The sequence below is a fragment of the Alosa alosa genome, chromosome 13 (genome assembly GCF_017589495.1).
Source record: "Alosa alosa isolate M-15738 ecotype Scorff River chromosome 13, AALO_Geno_1.1, whole genome shotgun sequence".
Classification (NCBI taxonomy): domain Eukaryota; kingdom Metazoa; phylum Chordata; class Actinopteri; order Clupeiformes; family Clupeidae; genus Alosa; species Alosa alosa.
Window position 1 is genome coordinate 25,148,801 of NC_063201.1, and position 17,670 is coordinate 25,166,470.

The window sequence follows — 17,670 nt, forward strand, 5'->3', positions numbered from 1 at the left end:
AAGATAAATATCACAACTGCTGCTGCGCAGCGCCGATAGCTTATGACTTGGTGGACTGAACACTGTTTTTCCCGGTGTTTTTTTATGCATTCTAGCTACTGTCAGTGACGCAAGAGAACTTAAGTTATTAGGAAAGTGCGGTGTAAGTTTAGACTACATTAATTTGTGCGTAGTTCCAGTATCATTCATTTATTTTACATGTCTTACAACATTTATACATGCATTCACAGTCGAGTGAAATCAGATATAAGCATACAAAGATGCTTGACTCACATTAAGCTGATGGAAGCACACTGAATGCAAATGCGCGATTTGATGCAGGCAAACGTATTGACTGTTACTAACGAAGGTTTTATAGCAATATTATAAATGTGGCGACAGAATAGCCTAGAACTTGGGTAAGCCTTGCGTTTAGTAGCCTAATTGCGGTGATAGCCAAAACTAATGTGAATCATGGACTATCCTACAACCAAAGAAAGTAAAGGTTATTAGTAGGCCTACCTGCGTTAGCCAAATAAAGGACAGGACTGCACCCTTCACAAACCGTAAAATAAAGTTTATTAGTTTTACAGTTGACTACAGTTGACAGTTCACCATCAGTCCACACAAACAATTCTGGTTTCCTTGCACTAGCCATTTCAAATTAAGTAGCCTATTCTGTCTGTTTGTACAGCGCAAGTTTTGGTCAATTTCTGTAAAGAAACAGTGCCACCTATAGGCCTGGGGTATGAAGTAACGTGTTGAGTCGTGTTGAGATGGATCCGTTTGGACACAAATATTCTTGATACGGTTCCAGGGAAGACGGAGGAAAAAAAGATCGGTTTGGTACGTGTGGACTAGGCCTAAATTGGACCAAAACCAAAAAAACTCAGCAAAATCAGCTTAATGAGAGTAAAAATGTGACCAAACCAAGTTTAAATAGTGATTTTGAATCTTGAACATGTCAGATATGGACTCAACATCTCCAGTAACCCCTAAAAACATACTAACATTGTCCATTTTGGCCAAGCATCTCTTATAATATGATCAATATAGGAGATTATGCTAATCTATGCTAATTAGCGCAATTACACAAATTGCCCAACATATGCAAATTCGCATCCGGCAGTTTCTACATGCTGGGAACCCATACTATATATTTCCATCATAAAACTTTGGTGTACTCGACATTTCCGGGTCCACAATGGGGCTCTATGGGCTGTCCACCGGACTAATATCATATCAAAAAAAGTTAAACCGATTGGCCAAACTCATCAGCTGTCTCGATTGTGTCACTATAATCCAACTTTTAGACCGTTAGTCCTCCAGACGTGTTCTTTTTTTTTTAAGCAAACGCCTCAGGCCAATGAGACAAGCGTGTAGCTACAACATAAACAAAGCGAAACTCATGGCTGACGTATCTTCTCTTTTTTTTTCCAATCCTTTATTTCATCTTTGACATATACACAGTCAAAAACATTAAGGGGATAACAAGACCAAAAGAAGGTTACACAATCTGTATGCATTCTTGCTTTTAACTTTGTTTAAGGACTCAAAAAATAAAGCAATATCATTTTTGAAGGACACAAAGTTAAGGAGGGTTTTTGAATACCTGCATTTATGTACATAAAACTTTGCAAAAATAATAAGATTATTAAATAAAAATTCAGAGTTTTTCTCCTCCCAGAAGATACCAAATCTAACAGAGTTATATTGAATATCTGGTAAAACATATTTTGTACAAACCCAGTTATACAATGTAATCCAAAATGTGTTAACTATCATACACGTATAAAACAAGTGTTCCTGTGTTTCAACAAATCTTATCTCATTAATCTTGAATCTGATCTCATTAATCGTCTTGAAGTGCACTTCTTTCATTTTTGGTAATAGGGGAAAGGATAAATATCTACTTCTAATTTTTTTTGTTTGAATCACTGAAAATTCAGATGATAATATGCTTCTTTTAACAGGAATAGGAAAACATTCATTCATCATTGCATATCTAAGTACTTTGTTGTCACATTTCATATCCATAAAATTATAATTGTTAATTGTTAGATGAGAATAAACAGGAATTACTGACGAATACTGTAACATACCCTTGAACATGTTTTTTACTGCTAAAGGAATGGGTTTGATGACTACAGAGTATAGCTTAAAGGAACATTCCAAATTGAATTTAGATTTAAACTCAGAGTGAGATAAAACATTTCCCTCTCTATCCATGAAGTGGGCAGTAGCCCAAACCCCTTTCTCCATCCACTCCTTATAAAACAAAGATTTTCCCTTATGTAAAATGTACCTATTGTTCCTTACAATAGCTGTGTGTGGGGTGAAGTTATGCTTGTAAATCAATTTCCAGTATAGTAACACTTGTTTATGAAAATTAGATAGCTTAAATGGTAATTTAACTGGGTTAAAAAATAAACCCCTTATTTTTGTTCTAGGTGATAAGGTAACTTCAACCACACAATGATCAGTGGTAGCTGACGAATCTTCTTGAGCGGTCACTGATTGAGACACAGAAAGTTCTCAAGAACACTATTAGGTCTTTAAACATTTACACACATTAATTCATCGGACCTAATATTTGTAGTTGCCTTAAAAAAAGGAAAAGAAATGGTGATAGTCTCCCCCTCCTCCTCCTATTTTTTTTCTCATCGGATCTGCATCGATCTCAAATATGACATTTCTAAAATCAAATTGACGGAAATCCGTCGTACGACAGAGAACTTTAATCCTTGTATATTATCTATATATATATATTATGGTGTGCAGGGCTGGTTAGGCTGTTTTTGTACAGTGAAATCTCTTCTTCCCCCTTGTGGTTTAAGACAGTACTGCAACCTAAGACTGAGCTGCTTCGATTCGTGGGCAGACGCAAAGATGGAGAGAGAGAGAATGAGGGACATGAGACAGCGGAGTCAAATCCCGGCACACCAAAGTGTGCGAACCACCGGACCATACTTATCTAGACTCACTCAGTACGGGGCCTCAGGACCTATGTCCACAAAACAGTACCTATATCACATGTATGGCTATAACTGTAAATAATAGGGCCTCTTGCACATACTAATTGTAAATATACCAAGTATGACAGTGTATTGCTTCATCCCGAGTCCCCTTGTGTCCTTACTTAAGGCAAAATTAAAGCATTTGCATCCTGTACCCTACATGTTAATATGTAAGCTTATGCTCTGAATTTTGTCTGAAAACATTTGTGCAGGCAGCCACTGATCTCTTGATGTCTTTTGCTCATTGAGAGCAAAAGCTGCTTGGCCACAGTCACTCTTTTCTTTCCCTTCTCTTTGTTTTTGATTAAAGATGTGCTTACTCATAGTAATATTTCAAATAATTTAAATAAATGAATCAACTCAGGTATTTTATGGAAAACCTCTTTTTAATGGACATAGTTATACAGTTATATCATTGTAGAACATGAAGTTCCTTCGATTCTGGCCATCCAGCTGGTCACATAAGATTCTGTAGTGTGTGTGTGTGTGTGTGTGTGTGTGTGTGTGTGTCAGAGAGAGTCTCTATGTATTGAAATAACAGACCCAATGCCAGAAGAACACCTTGAGAAGCTGCATTCCACCTCTGCAAGGTCCTGACCAGCTTTGAGTCTGTAAAATTCACACTACTTATGTATGCACAAAATGAAAAGAAAAAAGAAAGTGTAGATCTAATATGCAAAGGTAGGGTAGCATCACTACTTGTAGAACTCATGCTCTTGCTCATCCTTTTTGATGACAGTCTTATACGCTTTCTCAAAGTCCTTGGCCAGGACAATGTATCTGTTCTCGCGTACAGCCAACATGCCAGCCTAGAGGAGAGAGAGCAGAGAGAGGAAAAGTTAACAAATCAGGCATATCTGCAACACAATGCAATGCATATGTGGTCAGGATTCTTTTACATTCCTGATCGATCGTCGTCAGAATTTTGCGCTGACAAAATACCACATTTCACTGGAGCACCAGAGAAGTTGTGAGCACGCTCTGTGATGTCTTATCGCATCACTCAATGGAAATGAAAGAACTATGAAGGTGGTCAGCCAGTTGGGTTAGCTGTGTGCTCTGTGTGTGTGTGTTCGTTGTTGTTTTGTGCATGCGGGTCAGTTCAGGACCAGTCCTCACTAGGGTAGGAATCTGATATTGGCCACATTTAATTAAAAAAAAAAAAAAAAAAAAAGTGAACAGCCACACACACACAAAAAAAAATCAGAATTGAGCATTAAGATTTGTAAACGGTGTGAATCTATGGATATCCCGACTGTTGTGCTCCTAGATCTACCACCGGTACGCTCACGCCAATCCAAACTTTTCTCATCTGTTGTTCCTCATTGGTGGAACGCGCTACCAGTTCCTATTAGAGCAGGGACATCCCTCTCCATCTTCAAAATCTCCTGAAGACCCAGCTCTTCAGAGAATATCTCCTCTCGTAGCACTACTTACATAGCCTTGTGAGACCATCCTGATCTCGTGAGCTTCAGATTTCCACTCGCAGATCAGTCTAGCATCTTTCTGATAGAGAAAATTTGGAGCAGTTCGCCAAACGAACGTGACTCAACGAACAACGGCGGCATCCACAGATGACCGTAGCTGTCGCGCAAGTTTTATCCGAATTAGAAAGTATTGTACTTATACTTACTACAATTGTTATTGTACGCTACCTTTTAAATTGTTTTAAATTGTTCTAGAATTGTTGGGAGAATTGTTTTAAAAAGCTTTAAACTGTTTACCATGTTGCAAGTCGCTTTGGTTAAAAATGTGTCAGCCAAATGTAATGTAATCTAGCCTTATTCAATGTATCCAAGACCAGACAAGAGAACATGCCATCTAGCCAACTGCTGTCATCTTGTAAGCAACAGTAGAAAACCTCATCTCCCAATAAGAAGTACAACATCAATACCCAAACAATACAAAGACTCCTACCAGCGCAAAGATAACCCTAGTTAAAAGGTGATTGTTAATGCGGAAGTAAAGATTTAAGCTGCAGATAATACCAAATCCGCTTCAACTGTTTAGAGTAGAAAAGTACAAAAACAAACAGCAGCGGTCTCCATGCAGTCTCCCACAGCTTACCTCCTGACAGATGGAGTTGATATCTGCTCCGGAGATCTTGTCCGGACGAGCCACATCTTTCAGATTAGTTAAGAAAAACCAAAAAGAGTAGTTTTCCCCCCCCATTTATTTTAAGATGAAAAGCATACATACATGTGTGTGTGGGTTTAAAAGAGTGAATAAAGTGCATAATTGCCACCATACAGAAACTAAATATTAGTTCAGTGCTTTTAAAATATTTAAACAAATTAAGTGGAGTTAAATTTTGAAATAAATCTTAAGTTTGTCAACTGTGAGTTAAAGAGAAAAGTGTCAACACTACTATGTTTTTGAACAGACTAATATTCCTTTTCTTTGCTTCCTGTAAAAAATATTGCAGACTTGATACATCATTTGTTAATAATTTGCTTTGGAATGTTTCCATTATATTTGAAATATGGAAATAAAAATTATTAAAATGATTTTGCACTTTTTTCACCTTTTTTTAAACTATATTTAAGCTATAAATAAATATATGTAAAACAAAAACACACTATATATAAGAAAACCAGCCAGACACACACAGGCACAATGCGTTAAGGATACAGTCCTCTAGATCCACCTCCTCAGACAGGTTCATTTTGCTTGTGATGGTGGAGAAGATCAAACGTTTCTGACGTCTGTCTGGGAGGGGGAACTCGATCTTCCTGTCCAGACGACCCGGACGCAAAAGGGCAGGATCCAGAGTGTCTGCTCTGTTAGTGGCCATGATTACCTGTATGCCACAGAAAGTCCAGTCAAGGCCACATTTTGCAGTTAGTGGCATGGCATGTTATATGGACCATAGCTTCAAATGCACACATCTGCACACACACAGTTAAATAAAAACACATACCTTCACATTAACATTCTGGTCAAAGCCATCCATCTGGTTTAGCAGCTCCAGCAGAATTCTCTGCACCTCTCGGTCAGCTAAAGCAGGAGAACGGGTGAGAGGTGAATATCCAGGCCAGAACAATGACAATCATAGCACCATGTGCAAACAAAAACAGCAGACTAATCGGATTTGTGCAAAAAAGCACAAAAGATGAATTCTCAATCCCCCACTGATCTAATAATGCGCTTACTCACATTCAAAGCTACAAGATTGCATATTCAGCTCCACATGTTCAATCAGTTTAATAGCGAGAAAGCTATTAACACATGCTGAGCTTTGTCTCCATTTAGGTGCTAAGAAAAACCTGTCTCAAGTACAGTAGATAGTTTAGTGATGGCCTGTTGAATTGCAAAGCCTTTCGGCCTCTACTAACTGACTTCAGGCAAAAAGTGTATGAGAGCACATTAAGGTGATGTTTACTGTGTAATTAGCCCAAGGAGGCCACATCACGAGTGAGGGGTTGCTTATGAGAAAACTCGAGAGGCTAGCAGAATGCTGACACATTGCATCATTGGCAGCCCGCCATTTCCTGGTAAACATGCTGCCCTCTGGTGGTCATTTATTGCTCCGCTTCACTCTAACGGGTCTCAAACTCCCGGCCCGCCCGCGACCTATGTCAAAATAATAATGTCATCCGGCCCTTGAGGGTATTTTTAATTGCGACAAACAACGATACTGATTAAAATAGACGATAGATCCAAGTACGGTGACAAATCTCATTTGTACTCTCCTCCACTATTTGCTAGACATCCAGAGCTTGATTCTAACCCAAAATCGCTGCACAAAGTTTTCAGGAAATACTTGTATTACACGCGAGAAACACGAAGACGTGCATTTGTAATGACGCGGAAGCGATGCAGGCCATAGTTTTGCACAAATTGAAGCAGAAATAGGCCTACACCAAATGTTGAAAAAACGTTCACGTGTGATGAATTCTTGGGTAGGCGATCACCTATTCTGATGGAGAATATCCTTATGGAGATTATGATCGATTGTCTATTGACAGTGATAGTCACGGTGCGTCTTTGCATGTATACAACGGTGTCCACTAAGCATACCATGCTTATTTCGACCCTCTGCCCAACATAGCTTGGAGGTTGCAGTGGTAATCGTGATGATGGTGTCCGTAATGGACGTGGTACAGACAGCAGGGGTAGTAGTAGAAATAGGGCTCTGAAGAACTACAAAGTCACCCGCAATATGAACTGATTTGACCAGGATACTTTATTGTAGGCCTTGTGGTTATAGGCTAGTAATAGTTTACTATTGTTGGTATACATCTTAGGTGTTTTCCTGTTAATTTGTTATGTGGGTAATATGACAAAAAAGAAAGTACACCTGCTCAAATATGTTCATCCAGTATTTAGTGAAAGGTGCCTAATTTGAGGTGCTTGCCATCCAGTGGCAAATTAGATGAGTAAATGTACCCTCTTCATAAACTTTTGTTTATACTCAAAGATTTTGACATTTACAGTAGGACTTTATCTCTGACCACTTTCAAGCCATAGCCTTTTGAAAGTTTGATATAAAAATCCAATGGTGTTGCTTTCTTGACCCTGACCTTTTTGTTTGTTTTTATAATTTATATTAATATTTATTTTATCATTGTTATATTTATAAGCTAAGGTTGCTAGCACAGGTGTCTAAAAATAGATAAAAAGACTTGCACTTTCTGTTTGTAGTTTTGTGTTTGAAAATACAGTATTTGAAAAAAACATTGCATTTTAGGAGAAAGCCATTCTTTTTTGTATAATTCTTTAACACTGGCGTGGCCCTCCAATCGGATGACATTGGCAGAAGTGGCCCCCAGCTCATTTGAGTTTGAGACCCCTGCTCTACATCCAACTATATAGTCAACATATTCAGCTACTGTGCTATAGCCATCAGTGCTGGCAGATTTCAGACCATCATGAAGCATCTACCTACAGTATGTTACTTACTACAGATTCTACTGCTCAATCACCTTGAGAAGCTCATTTGAGTTTGAGACCCCTGCTCTACAGCGTGAAAAGGGTTATCAAGGAGGTAGATGCCACTTCACACTTTTTTCTGCAGATGACGTGTATATGTCAAAAACAACTGATTAACATTTGGGAATCTATATTTGGTTTCTTTTCATATTTTTGTTTGTTAGCAATACATATTGAAGCATCTTAGCACTGTTACAGCAGTGCTTGAACTTGGCATTAGTGACTGGTAAAAAAAAAAAACTCTACACACAGTCTGAAATTGCATCATGTTTGGCAACCTATCCTTACAATCATACAATATATAATATTTAAATCCCCATAATAGCATTATGTCATACTTATTTCCACGCCCTTCCTCCTCCATGCTTTTAATGTGTTTTAATGCATCTCATGCTCACGGGTCAATGGCACAGTTTTGTTTTTGAGGGATGCAGTCTGTACAAATTGTAAACAATTAGATGAAAAATGAACAACTACACCTACTAGCTATTCACATCCTGGGCATTTAGCCAGACATGTTACATTTCTTCTTCATACCCTGCCTATAGAAGACATTCGAGTTACATTAGTACGTTAGGAATGTCAAATAGCATTAAAACTTTGATCGTCCCCACCCCTATTTATTCAGTTCCCCAAGGTTATCTCCAGATCTAACGCCATCAATCTGACCGAGGTTTTAGGCAGCCAGTCTTACCGCCAGTCTGGGCATCAAAACGCTTAGTGGCAATGGCGTCGATCTCGTCAATGAAAATGATGGCTGGAGCATTCTCTTTGGCCAGTCGGAAGACGTCGCGCACCATGCGAGGGCCCTCCCCCAAGTACTTCTGGACAAATTCAGAGCCCACCACACGGATGAATGCAGCTGAGAGAGAAATAAAAACAACATGGAGTGACTCAAGCTAGAGAGATACGGGAGGAATCGGTTTTTACAGCAGTGCAAGTGTCCCCATGTCCTCACTGTTAAAGCAATACCTTAATAGAAATTAACTGTAAATGCATGCATTATAAATCCTTATAATATCCAAATAAATTAATAACATATTTTACTCTACCATAGTTTCGCACACAAAACACAATTCATTCATTATAGCTTCTTTGTACTAGATGAAATCAGGTTGAATCAGTGACGTTTATATTAGATGTGCAATAACCCTGAGACAGTAGTGGGCTACAATACATGGTTTCAATAGTCTGCTTAATGAGAGTGCCTCACATGGGCAGGTGAACTGTGTTGGCGAGTAGCTGGTTACCTGTAGTGTGGTGAGCCACAGCTTTGGCCAGCATAGTCTTCCCACAGCCAGGGGGCCCATACATCAGCACTCCTCTGGGAGGGTCAATACCAATCTGGGCAGAAAGACACAAGAGCACATCAGGACTAGCCTGGCTTCCGCCGTCTACTTACTTCCACTCAATTTCGTTTCCCTTCAGTATTGAGACTGGCACAGAGTAAAAAATCTACCTAGCCACCAACCAACCAGCGAACAGAGGGCGTGACAGAGAGGTAACGTTACACAGGTATGGTCTTTGAATTTGCTACGTCCCTGCCCCCGTAGCAGACCACTTGGAATACATCAACGTGGGGAGCGAAAAGGGCTTACACTTATGAAATCTTTGAGCAAATGTGAATAAAAGGCACAAAATAAGGTTGGTGTGAGAGTTATCTGTGTGTACGTTGGATTTAGGCGTCCATTACATTTCTATTTTTAGCTCTTTCCAGTTTACTAACAGGAGTGTCACAAACAAAGTCACAGTCGAGCTGCCTGTGGGTTTGGCAAGCTTAACTTTACATGTTATAACATCAACTAAACATACAGTTAAGCTGTTAAGTTAATGAACCTATGCTAAAGTTGACTAAAAAGAGGAATAAAAAAAAAAATCTTTTGGAAATTGATCTTAATGCCTTAAGTAAAAAAAAGGAGGAAATATCCAACCTTTAAGTACCAACTTTCTTTGTAAATGAATAATGTATCGTAAATAAATAAATGTTCTTCCTTAAAATACAGGGGGCATAAGTATACACACACCCCTATGTTAAATTCCCATAGAAGCAGGCAGATTTTTATTTTAAAGGCCAGTTATTTCATGGATCCAGGGTACTATGCATCCTGATAAAGTTCCCTTGACCTTTGGAATTAAAATATCCCCACATCACATACCCATATCTCAGGATTGGCATGGGGTACTTCCCAGGAGATCATCTCTCAATGCAAATCGAACCAGCTATTAGGCTAACTGAAGTAGAACCACGCCAATGATGTGGGGCTATTTTTTTTAAATCAAAAGCAGCAAAAAACAGACTTGCATACATGCAAGATACATTTTGGATGTGATGATGACAATCTGTTGTAGAGCCTAATAATCCTGACCTATCAAAAACACTTGTGTTGATAGTCACTGATGTGGATATGTTGTCCATTTTCTTATTACGTCTTTTCAACAAATTATTATTAGATATTTCTTTTGAAAAGAAATACATCTATCCTCATGTTATGCCAACATATGTAATTCAACTGAATATAGGCTACAGTAAATAGAGGCTTATGAACATCTGCTGCAGTTGTAAGTGTGCAGGTTATCCCTTAACTCACAATAGACTACATGTTTTTTTTTTATATTCAAGCTCAATTATTACCTGCTGACTAATGTGAATTACTGATTGTTTTTAAAGAATTTAATACGCACATATACTCAGTTTCTTTCAGATGGCAGTGTCTTTCTGCTTCTCTCATGACTAGTGAGGCTGTAATGATTACATTATCCCAACTAAAGGGGCAAGTCTCAGCGATAGGTGCGTGATCTCCGTCTTGAAGCATATTACTTAATGGTCTTGCTTGTTTTCACACTAATAAGCAAGAAGAATGATCTATATGCTCCAAAGGGAAAAAAAACAAAAACACCCATCACTGAGCAGCTCAAAATATTTAGCCTAGGTCCACTTTCAGACTTCGCAGCGAAGCCAAATCACTATGCTTTGCCTGGCATTCTCACTTTCTCTCTGTATCTCATCCTCGCATGAAATAGATTTGTGGGAGATTCTAATTCACGCGCTCCAGGGGGCTTTCCGGAGACGTTGGAAGTCTACTCGTTTTTTAAGTAATGAATCATACCTGCTTACTTTGATGCGAAAATGCGTGGTTGCTATGCAAAATGCGTACAGGTTGGCAGGACTGATTACAGATAGGACTAGCGATAGTGGTGAAAGATAACTGAACACAACAGGCAACAAAAATACCCCTTTCCTTCAGTGCTCCATAGGTCTGTGGATCCAAAATAACCTCACATATTGGCTGCAATAATATGTTGTGTGAGCTTGTGCACAATATCAGTTTACGGAGTCAGGGCTTTTTTTCAGTGCGCACACACACAATGTACCATTAGCCGATTGTCAGGAGATTTGCTGAATGTGACAGGAAATATACATTGGCTTAAACCTACTTACTATTCCTTTAATATCAAATTAACCTTTTGTTTCTATCACACGACATGGGGAGAGAGCAACTCCCGAAGAAGGTTAGCCGCAGGGGGTGTCAGGGAGACGTCGTCTTCACTGCCCAGCCATCAGGAGATGTTCCGGGATGAGGGTATAAACATCTAAAGGTGTATTTACAGTCGCCATTCCCGACCTGTTGTTCAACAGTGACATCAAAATGATGTCGATACCTCTGGCCTCGCACAGCAGCTCCTGCACAGGAGATTTTTTTTATTTTTTTTGTCAGTGTCGCGTCTGGTCTTGATCGAAAGCAGAACGGACGAGCTTGAAGCCAAGATCAGGGAACAGGTGTGCCTCTACAGTCATTTTTGATAAGTTCATTAATAAATCAATACAGGACAACATCAGGCATTTCATATAGCCTAGCCCACATCTATTTAAATAAAATGACTGTAGTCATGATGTTAGAATAGTCGGTTTGAGAAGAGAGGGAAGTTAACTTGGCTAAGCCACCAGCGAGAGCAGTTCGGAGGACTGGTTTGTTATCACAGTCATGAAATTTTAATAGTTTCCTGGAGAAGTTATTGAAGTTACCAGCGAGAGTAGAACTAGGGCCCAGGGACATGGCAGTTGAGCAAAAGGTAACGAATAGATTTATTTTCAACCAAACTATAGCTCTACTGCTAAGACCTGAAAACAATCTCTTTCCACTTGAGGAACACAAATTCATCGCTCAGCGCCAGCCAGCTGCACACACCTTGGAAATTATGCGAGAGATGGTAATGTCCCCTAGTTTGTAAATAGCAGCAACTGAAGTCTGAAGTATCATAACAGAGGCTAGTTTAGTCAATACTGCAATTGACGCCAATTGCAGTATGAAGAGGGCTCGTACCTGTATTGTTTAATTTCCTTCTTCTACGGTGTAAAGTAGGTAGCGATAGCCTTTCCACAGCAGCAACACCTCTGTAGAGAACACCTCTGAGAACACTGCAACTAGTGTTACGAGTATAAATAGTTACGCCGCTCCCGTGACGTCACAACCGAAGTGCACAGTGACCAATGCGTTGAGTATAATGAACACTTAAGAGCGGTGGGCACCAGCTAATGAACCTGCAGCTTACCAAACGTGCACCGTCGGAGCAGAGGTGTGGCAGGCCCAGAGCAGAGCAGGAGAAACACCTACTTGTATAAACTACAGACTTTCCAGAATTGCATGCCCATCTCCAACGTTTTAGCAGGTTAGCATGTACTGCTAACCTATTTTTAGAAAAATAGTACATAGTTTTCTAGTGCATAAACCAAATAAAACATCTTATTGCAGACCTTGGTTTTAAAGCCGAACAACTGGAAATTATGATCACAGGTAGGAGTGAGAGCAATTTCTGACCTGTAACATTTTGTGACCTGTAACACATATTTTTGAATATTTCTTCATGATTTGCCAGCTTCCATTCTGTGAGTACACTGTGAAAAAACAGTCTTTGTACACAACTCTAGCTCTGTGAAAATATTATCCTGAATTGCTTGCAACATCTTTTTTAAACAAGTGTTTATATTTAGTAAAATGCTTTTTTACTAAGTATAAAAAGGTCTTAAAGTATAACTGCATTCTGTCAGATACCTGTTTGTAGAGTTCAAAATGGGTAAGGGGCAGCTCAACTGCCTCCCTCACTTCCTGCTTTTGGATGTCCATGCCCCCAATGTCTGCATACATCACATCAGGCTTCTGGTCTGAGGGGGACAGGGAGGAAAAACATATTGGTGTGAGACAGCCAACTCTCCAACTAAAACATGCAAAAAGAACTAGGCTTCTGTAGACTGTTTGCTACGAGTAGCCTGTAGGAGTACACACATATGAGAAACTTGGGCTGAACCTTTTAACAGTCTCTCAAGGGGTCTGAATGCATATGATTACAGCCATGTATCTCATACACACACAGAGCAAACATATGCATCCAGCTAATTTTACTTTCACACTGTATTCCTTAAGACTGTGTGTCAGATGTCTGGTAACAACACATCACAGATCATTAAATTTTAACGTTTTTGTGCACACATTCCAAATTGTTCAATTTCAATGGTAACACTTCATCCAAGGTCCGGGGTATGTTCGCGGAGAACTACCTTTAGACTGTTAGTGAGTGTTCACAAAGCAAATGAAAAACTGTTTGCAAATTTGAAGTGGATCTGGTGCTAACTGGTGCTTACCTGAAGTGAGCATCATGATGCTGCTGTCTGCCTCGGGGGGCAGCACATCCACAAGGGCATTGCTGTGCTTGTGGAGGGCCACTGAGGCATTGGGCTTCAGCAGCTCGCGATCTATGGTGCTAAGGATGCGCACATAATAGTTGGAGCCTGCAAGGAGAGTGAATGTCAATAAAGAGACCATTACAGTTCCAGCGATAGAAAAATGAGTGTGTGAGTGAGTATGTGCTGGTGAGTGTGATGTGCTGTACGTGAACACTGAACACAGTGAGTGGGAGTACATGAGTGGGGGTACATTTCCTAATCCCGCATTACATTTCCTAATCCCACATTACATTTACATTTATTCATTTAGCAGACACTTTTATCCTAAGTGACTTACATATATCAATTAGATTACAAGGGCCACTGTTTCCGGAGCAACTTGGAAGCTAAGAATTTAACTCAACTTATCAGGCTACTGCACCTTAACCACTGGGTCATTTCGTGTCAAATCAGACAAAATCCAGGAAAATGGTCTCTGATTTTGCTCAAAGTTTGTCTACCTAATATACATCCATTATACATCAGATGACTGCTAGTTATCCTTTGAAAGATAATAAATCAGATTGTCAAAGGCTGCCAATGACCTTAATGCCTTTGGTGTTGACATAGCTTGTGAAAAGACAATTTCTGCCTCCGCAACATTTTCCAAAGTAAAAACACATTTCGCCAGTTGGAGAGAGGTGGCTCGCGAGACTTGGTCAATGTTCTTTTGAGGGGTGTCGCCAGACAAAAACTTTAAGAACCACTGATCCACCTCTTCCTGCAGTTATTTGGATGAATGATGAATATCTACCTGTGCGTGAATAATGAATATTTACCTGTAGTGGAACCAACAATAGCAGTGTTCTGGTCCACAGCTTCAAGGAACTGTCCAATAACAAGCGGGATGCTCTGTATCCTCTTCACCTCCTCTTGGGCATGAAGAAACTCCTTCTTAAGATTCTTCTGTTCATCTTTAATGTATTCTTCCTGCACCTCCAGAAACTCCAACTCTTGCTGCAATTTCTAAAAAAAACAAATCAAGACGGAGTCTAATGAAATCTGCATTGTTAACTGAGATTTAATGACAGTAACCTGCCATCTAGAAACAACATGTTTTCTACTCAGATAAGTTGTAGTGTATGAAATTTAAATGTGTGTGAAATTAAAACACAATTATTCTTTTTAAACATAAACACGTCCATATGTCCAGCAAAACATAGACTTCATTTTAAGTAAGTATCAAACCTTGTATCTGCTGTAGAGGTCTTCTAGGTCCTCTGGTTCTGGGGCCAAGAAGGACAGGCCCGTCTGGGGCCTTGAGCTTAGCATAGCAGTAACGTCCTCCTTAACAAAAAAAAAATAATACAATGCAACAGACGTTTAATATCAAACTAACCTAACGTTAACAACAACAGCAGTAGTTGACATGACCACATTGTGGCAAAGTCCTTTGTTTTTCTTAACTGTTCTACAGTGAGGGACACTCACTCACAGCATCGATAACAGCTAGACAAAACTCCCTAGTTCTAAAGGCTAGGTAACGTTGTGTCTGACATAATGTAATCCAGCATCTTTAACGTTAGTCACCAACAACACTTCTCATCTTATTATTTTACATGTTGCAGCAAGACAACCCGATTGAGAAAACAACAGATAGCTGTCTGCCACAGTATAGTCAGCAATCACCGCTACACATTACCTTTGACAAGCTAAAAGGCTAACGTTAAGTGTTAGCTAACAGCCTAGCCTAGCTTGCAACCGGTAACGTTCGCATTAATTAGAAACGACAACGTTGCCACTGATTAACGGGCAAGGTTAACCGTTGCTTCCTAACCAAAGTAACCAACCGAATAGAATGTTAGAGATTATGATTGATACAAACATCTATGTTATTTCGCCAAAGTTAGATAGCTCACTAACTCACTAGGGACTGCATGACAGAGCATTTGTAGAAGCTAACGTTAGCTAAACTTACTAGCCATACCATTAACGCTATATTACCGTGAATGAATAGGCACCTTTTTACTGAGAGTGTTATGCTAATATGTTTCACGCGTCTTTAGTTTCCCCACCTCGTACAACAAACCTGAAGATATGATACAATAACAGACTAGCTGCATTAAGCACACAAATAAGGAAAACGTCACGGAAAAATACGATGAATTACCTGGGGTTTTTCAACTACAACACCGCCGTCCTCCATGTTGAATTTTGTCACAGTTGACGTAATGAGCGTTCTTGCGTTTTACGTCGCCACGTTCCATAAACGTCAATCTAAGCCTGGGTAATGAAGTTGTCAGAAACAGGATTTGAAGAGGAATTTGTCAGCTTGTAATGTTGGCCAAATTAAATATATGTGAAAGAATAACTTCTTTAACCACAGCAAATTGCCATTTCAGACAAATTGCTGAAATGGGTGTGGAATATTCCATATATGACCAGTGAGGTGAGGGCATGAGTAATTGGCATGCACCAAATGTTAGAAGAATGTTAAGTGATTCAAAGTCTATTAGGAGGATAAATGGAAGGAAGATAGTTGGCCTATGTGCATGATGTCTGATGCAGGTGCTCAAAAGCATGAAAGAGAGGGAGTCACCCTCCACGCAAATAATATTGTTACAGAAATGGCCCCACATACACACATGACACATGTGTGAACATGGACACAGACATACAAACCCACACCAACACTGCACACACAGAGGCACATTGGCAGTGCACACAATTTTGTACTGACATTAACACATACACCGACACACACACTCACACAGACACACACATGCACGCATGCATGCAGGCACACACACACACACACACATGCACACAAACAAACACACTGGGTGTTTCTGCAACTATGGGTCACTTTTGATGCCCTTAAATATGACAAAATCTACCGCTAAAAATAATTTTAAAAATCACAATCTGTAAAACATGTTCACATGTACACAAACTTGCATAGTCGTATGTCATGCACAGTCGTGCACAGTTGTAGTGCTGAACATGTTTATTTTCAATGTTATCTTCAATGGGTTTCATCATTAGTTTCTACCAAATGTCATTACCACAACATGTCCATACCGCAACAATTCATAGGCTACATACGGTAGTACAAATTTTACTTAAGGCTGCGGTAAAGACTTGTTTGCTTGCTTTCAGTATCATCATACATGAATCCAACTTTTTAAAAAGTGTCAAAATACACAGTTAAGTATAACTTAACAAGTTAAGTTAACCCATAATTAATACTTCAAGAGAAGACATGATCTTCATCTGCTTTTTCTGAAATTTGAGTCACCTAACACATGTTCACCATGTGTTCTCTTGCTAATTTCTGTTGCCTTAAACTAGATTTGTTTTGCTTTTCCATTTAATATAGTTCTCTGTTGCGACAATATTTGAATATGGTCATGGTATTGAGTAATAGTAAGTATATACTCTTTTGATCCCGTGAGGGAAATTTGATCTCTGCATTATTCCCAATGTGTGAATTAGTGAAACACACAGTTGAACAGCACACAGTGTACACACAGTGAGGTGAAGCACACACTAATCCCGGCGCAGTGAGCTGCCTGCAACAACAGCGGCGCTCGGGGAGCAGTGAGGGGTTAGGTGCCTTGCTCAAGGGCACTTCAGCCGTGGCCTACCGGTCGGGGTTCGGACCGGCAACCCTCTGGTTACAAGTCCGAAGTGCTAACCAGTAGGCCACGGCTGCCCCCAAATATATCTGTAATATGTCTGTGAAACTCTTTCATTTTAAATTAATGTAATTTTGTAATTGATTTAGGTCTTGTTTTACGTCTTTCCATACTGAGACCTCAGGTGGGGGACATACAGAAGTGGTATTTGGACCCTTAAAATGCTTAAAAAATCTTATTACAGTTTTTCTCGATCACTTTAATGCTTGTGTCAACTTTCAAATAAATTAACACATATCTGAACAAAAGCATTCTGGACAAAATTACACATTTTGCTTTCAAAAAGCTCTTATTCTCTCAAGATTTAATGGAGCAAAAGCAAATTTTGCCTTCAACAATGCATCTGTAGTCAAATCACTGTGATTTCAATCAAACATTACACACA

The 17,670-nt window shown here is 39.5% G+C and overlaps 1 protein-coding gene across 2 annotated transcripts; it reads right to left on the bottom strand.

Annotated features, from left to right (window-relative positions):
• Positions 1 to 3,363: 3,363 nt before the first annotated feature.
• Positions 3,364 to 15,853, bottom strand: psmc4 (proteasome 26S subunit, ATPase 4). 2 transcript variants are annotated; one of them, XM_048260144.1, is made up of 11 exons: positions 15,758 to 15,853; positions 14,836 to 14,934; positions 14,427 to 14,613; positions 13,567 to 13,713; positions 12,980 to 13,089; positions 9,179 to 9,272; positions 8,623 to 8,790; positions 5,917 to 5,993; positions 5,628 to 5,796; positions 5,064 to 5,119; positions 3,364 to 3,805 (listed from the first exon to the last, which is right to left on the bottom strand). In XM_048260144.1, exons 1-11 carry the CDS (start codon positions 15,791 to 15,793, stop codon positions 3,692 to 3,694), a joined length of 1,257 nt encoding a protein of 418 aa, XP_048116101.1. In that variant the 5' UTR covers positions 15,794 to 15,853; the 3' UTR covers positions 3,364 to 3,691. The 2 variants fall into 2 exon arrangements, with proteins under 2 accessions (XP_048116101.1, XP_048116100.1); XM_048260143.1 differs by lacking the exon at positions 15,758 to 15,853 and adding an exon at positions 15,663 to 15,741.
• Between the last annotated feature and the right edge of the window lie 1,817 nt (positions 15,854 to 17,670).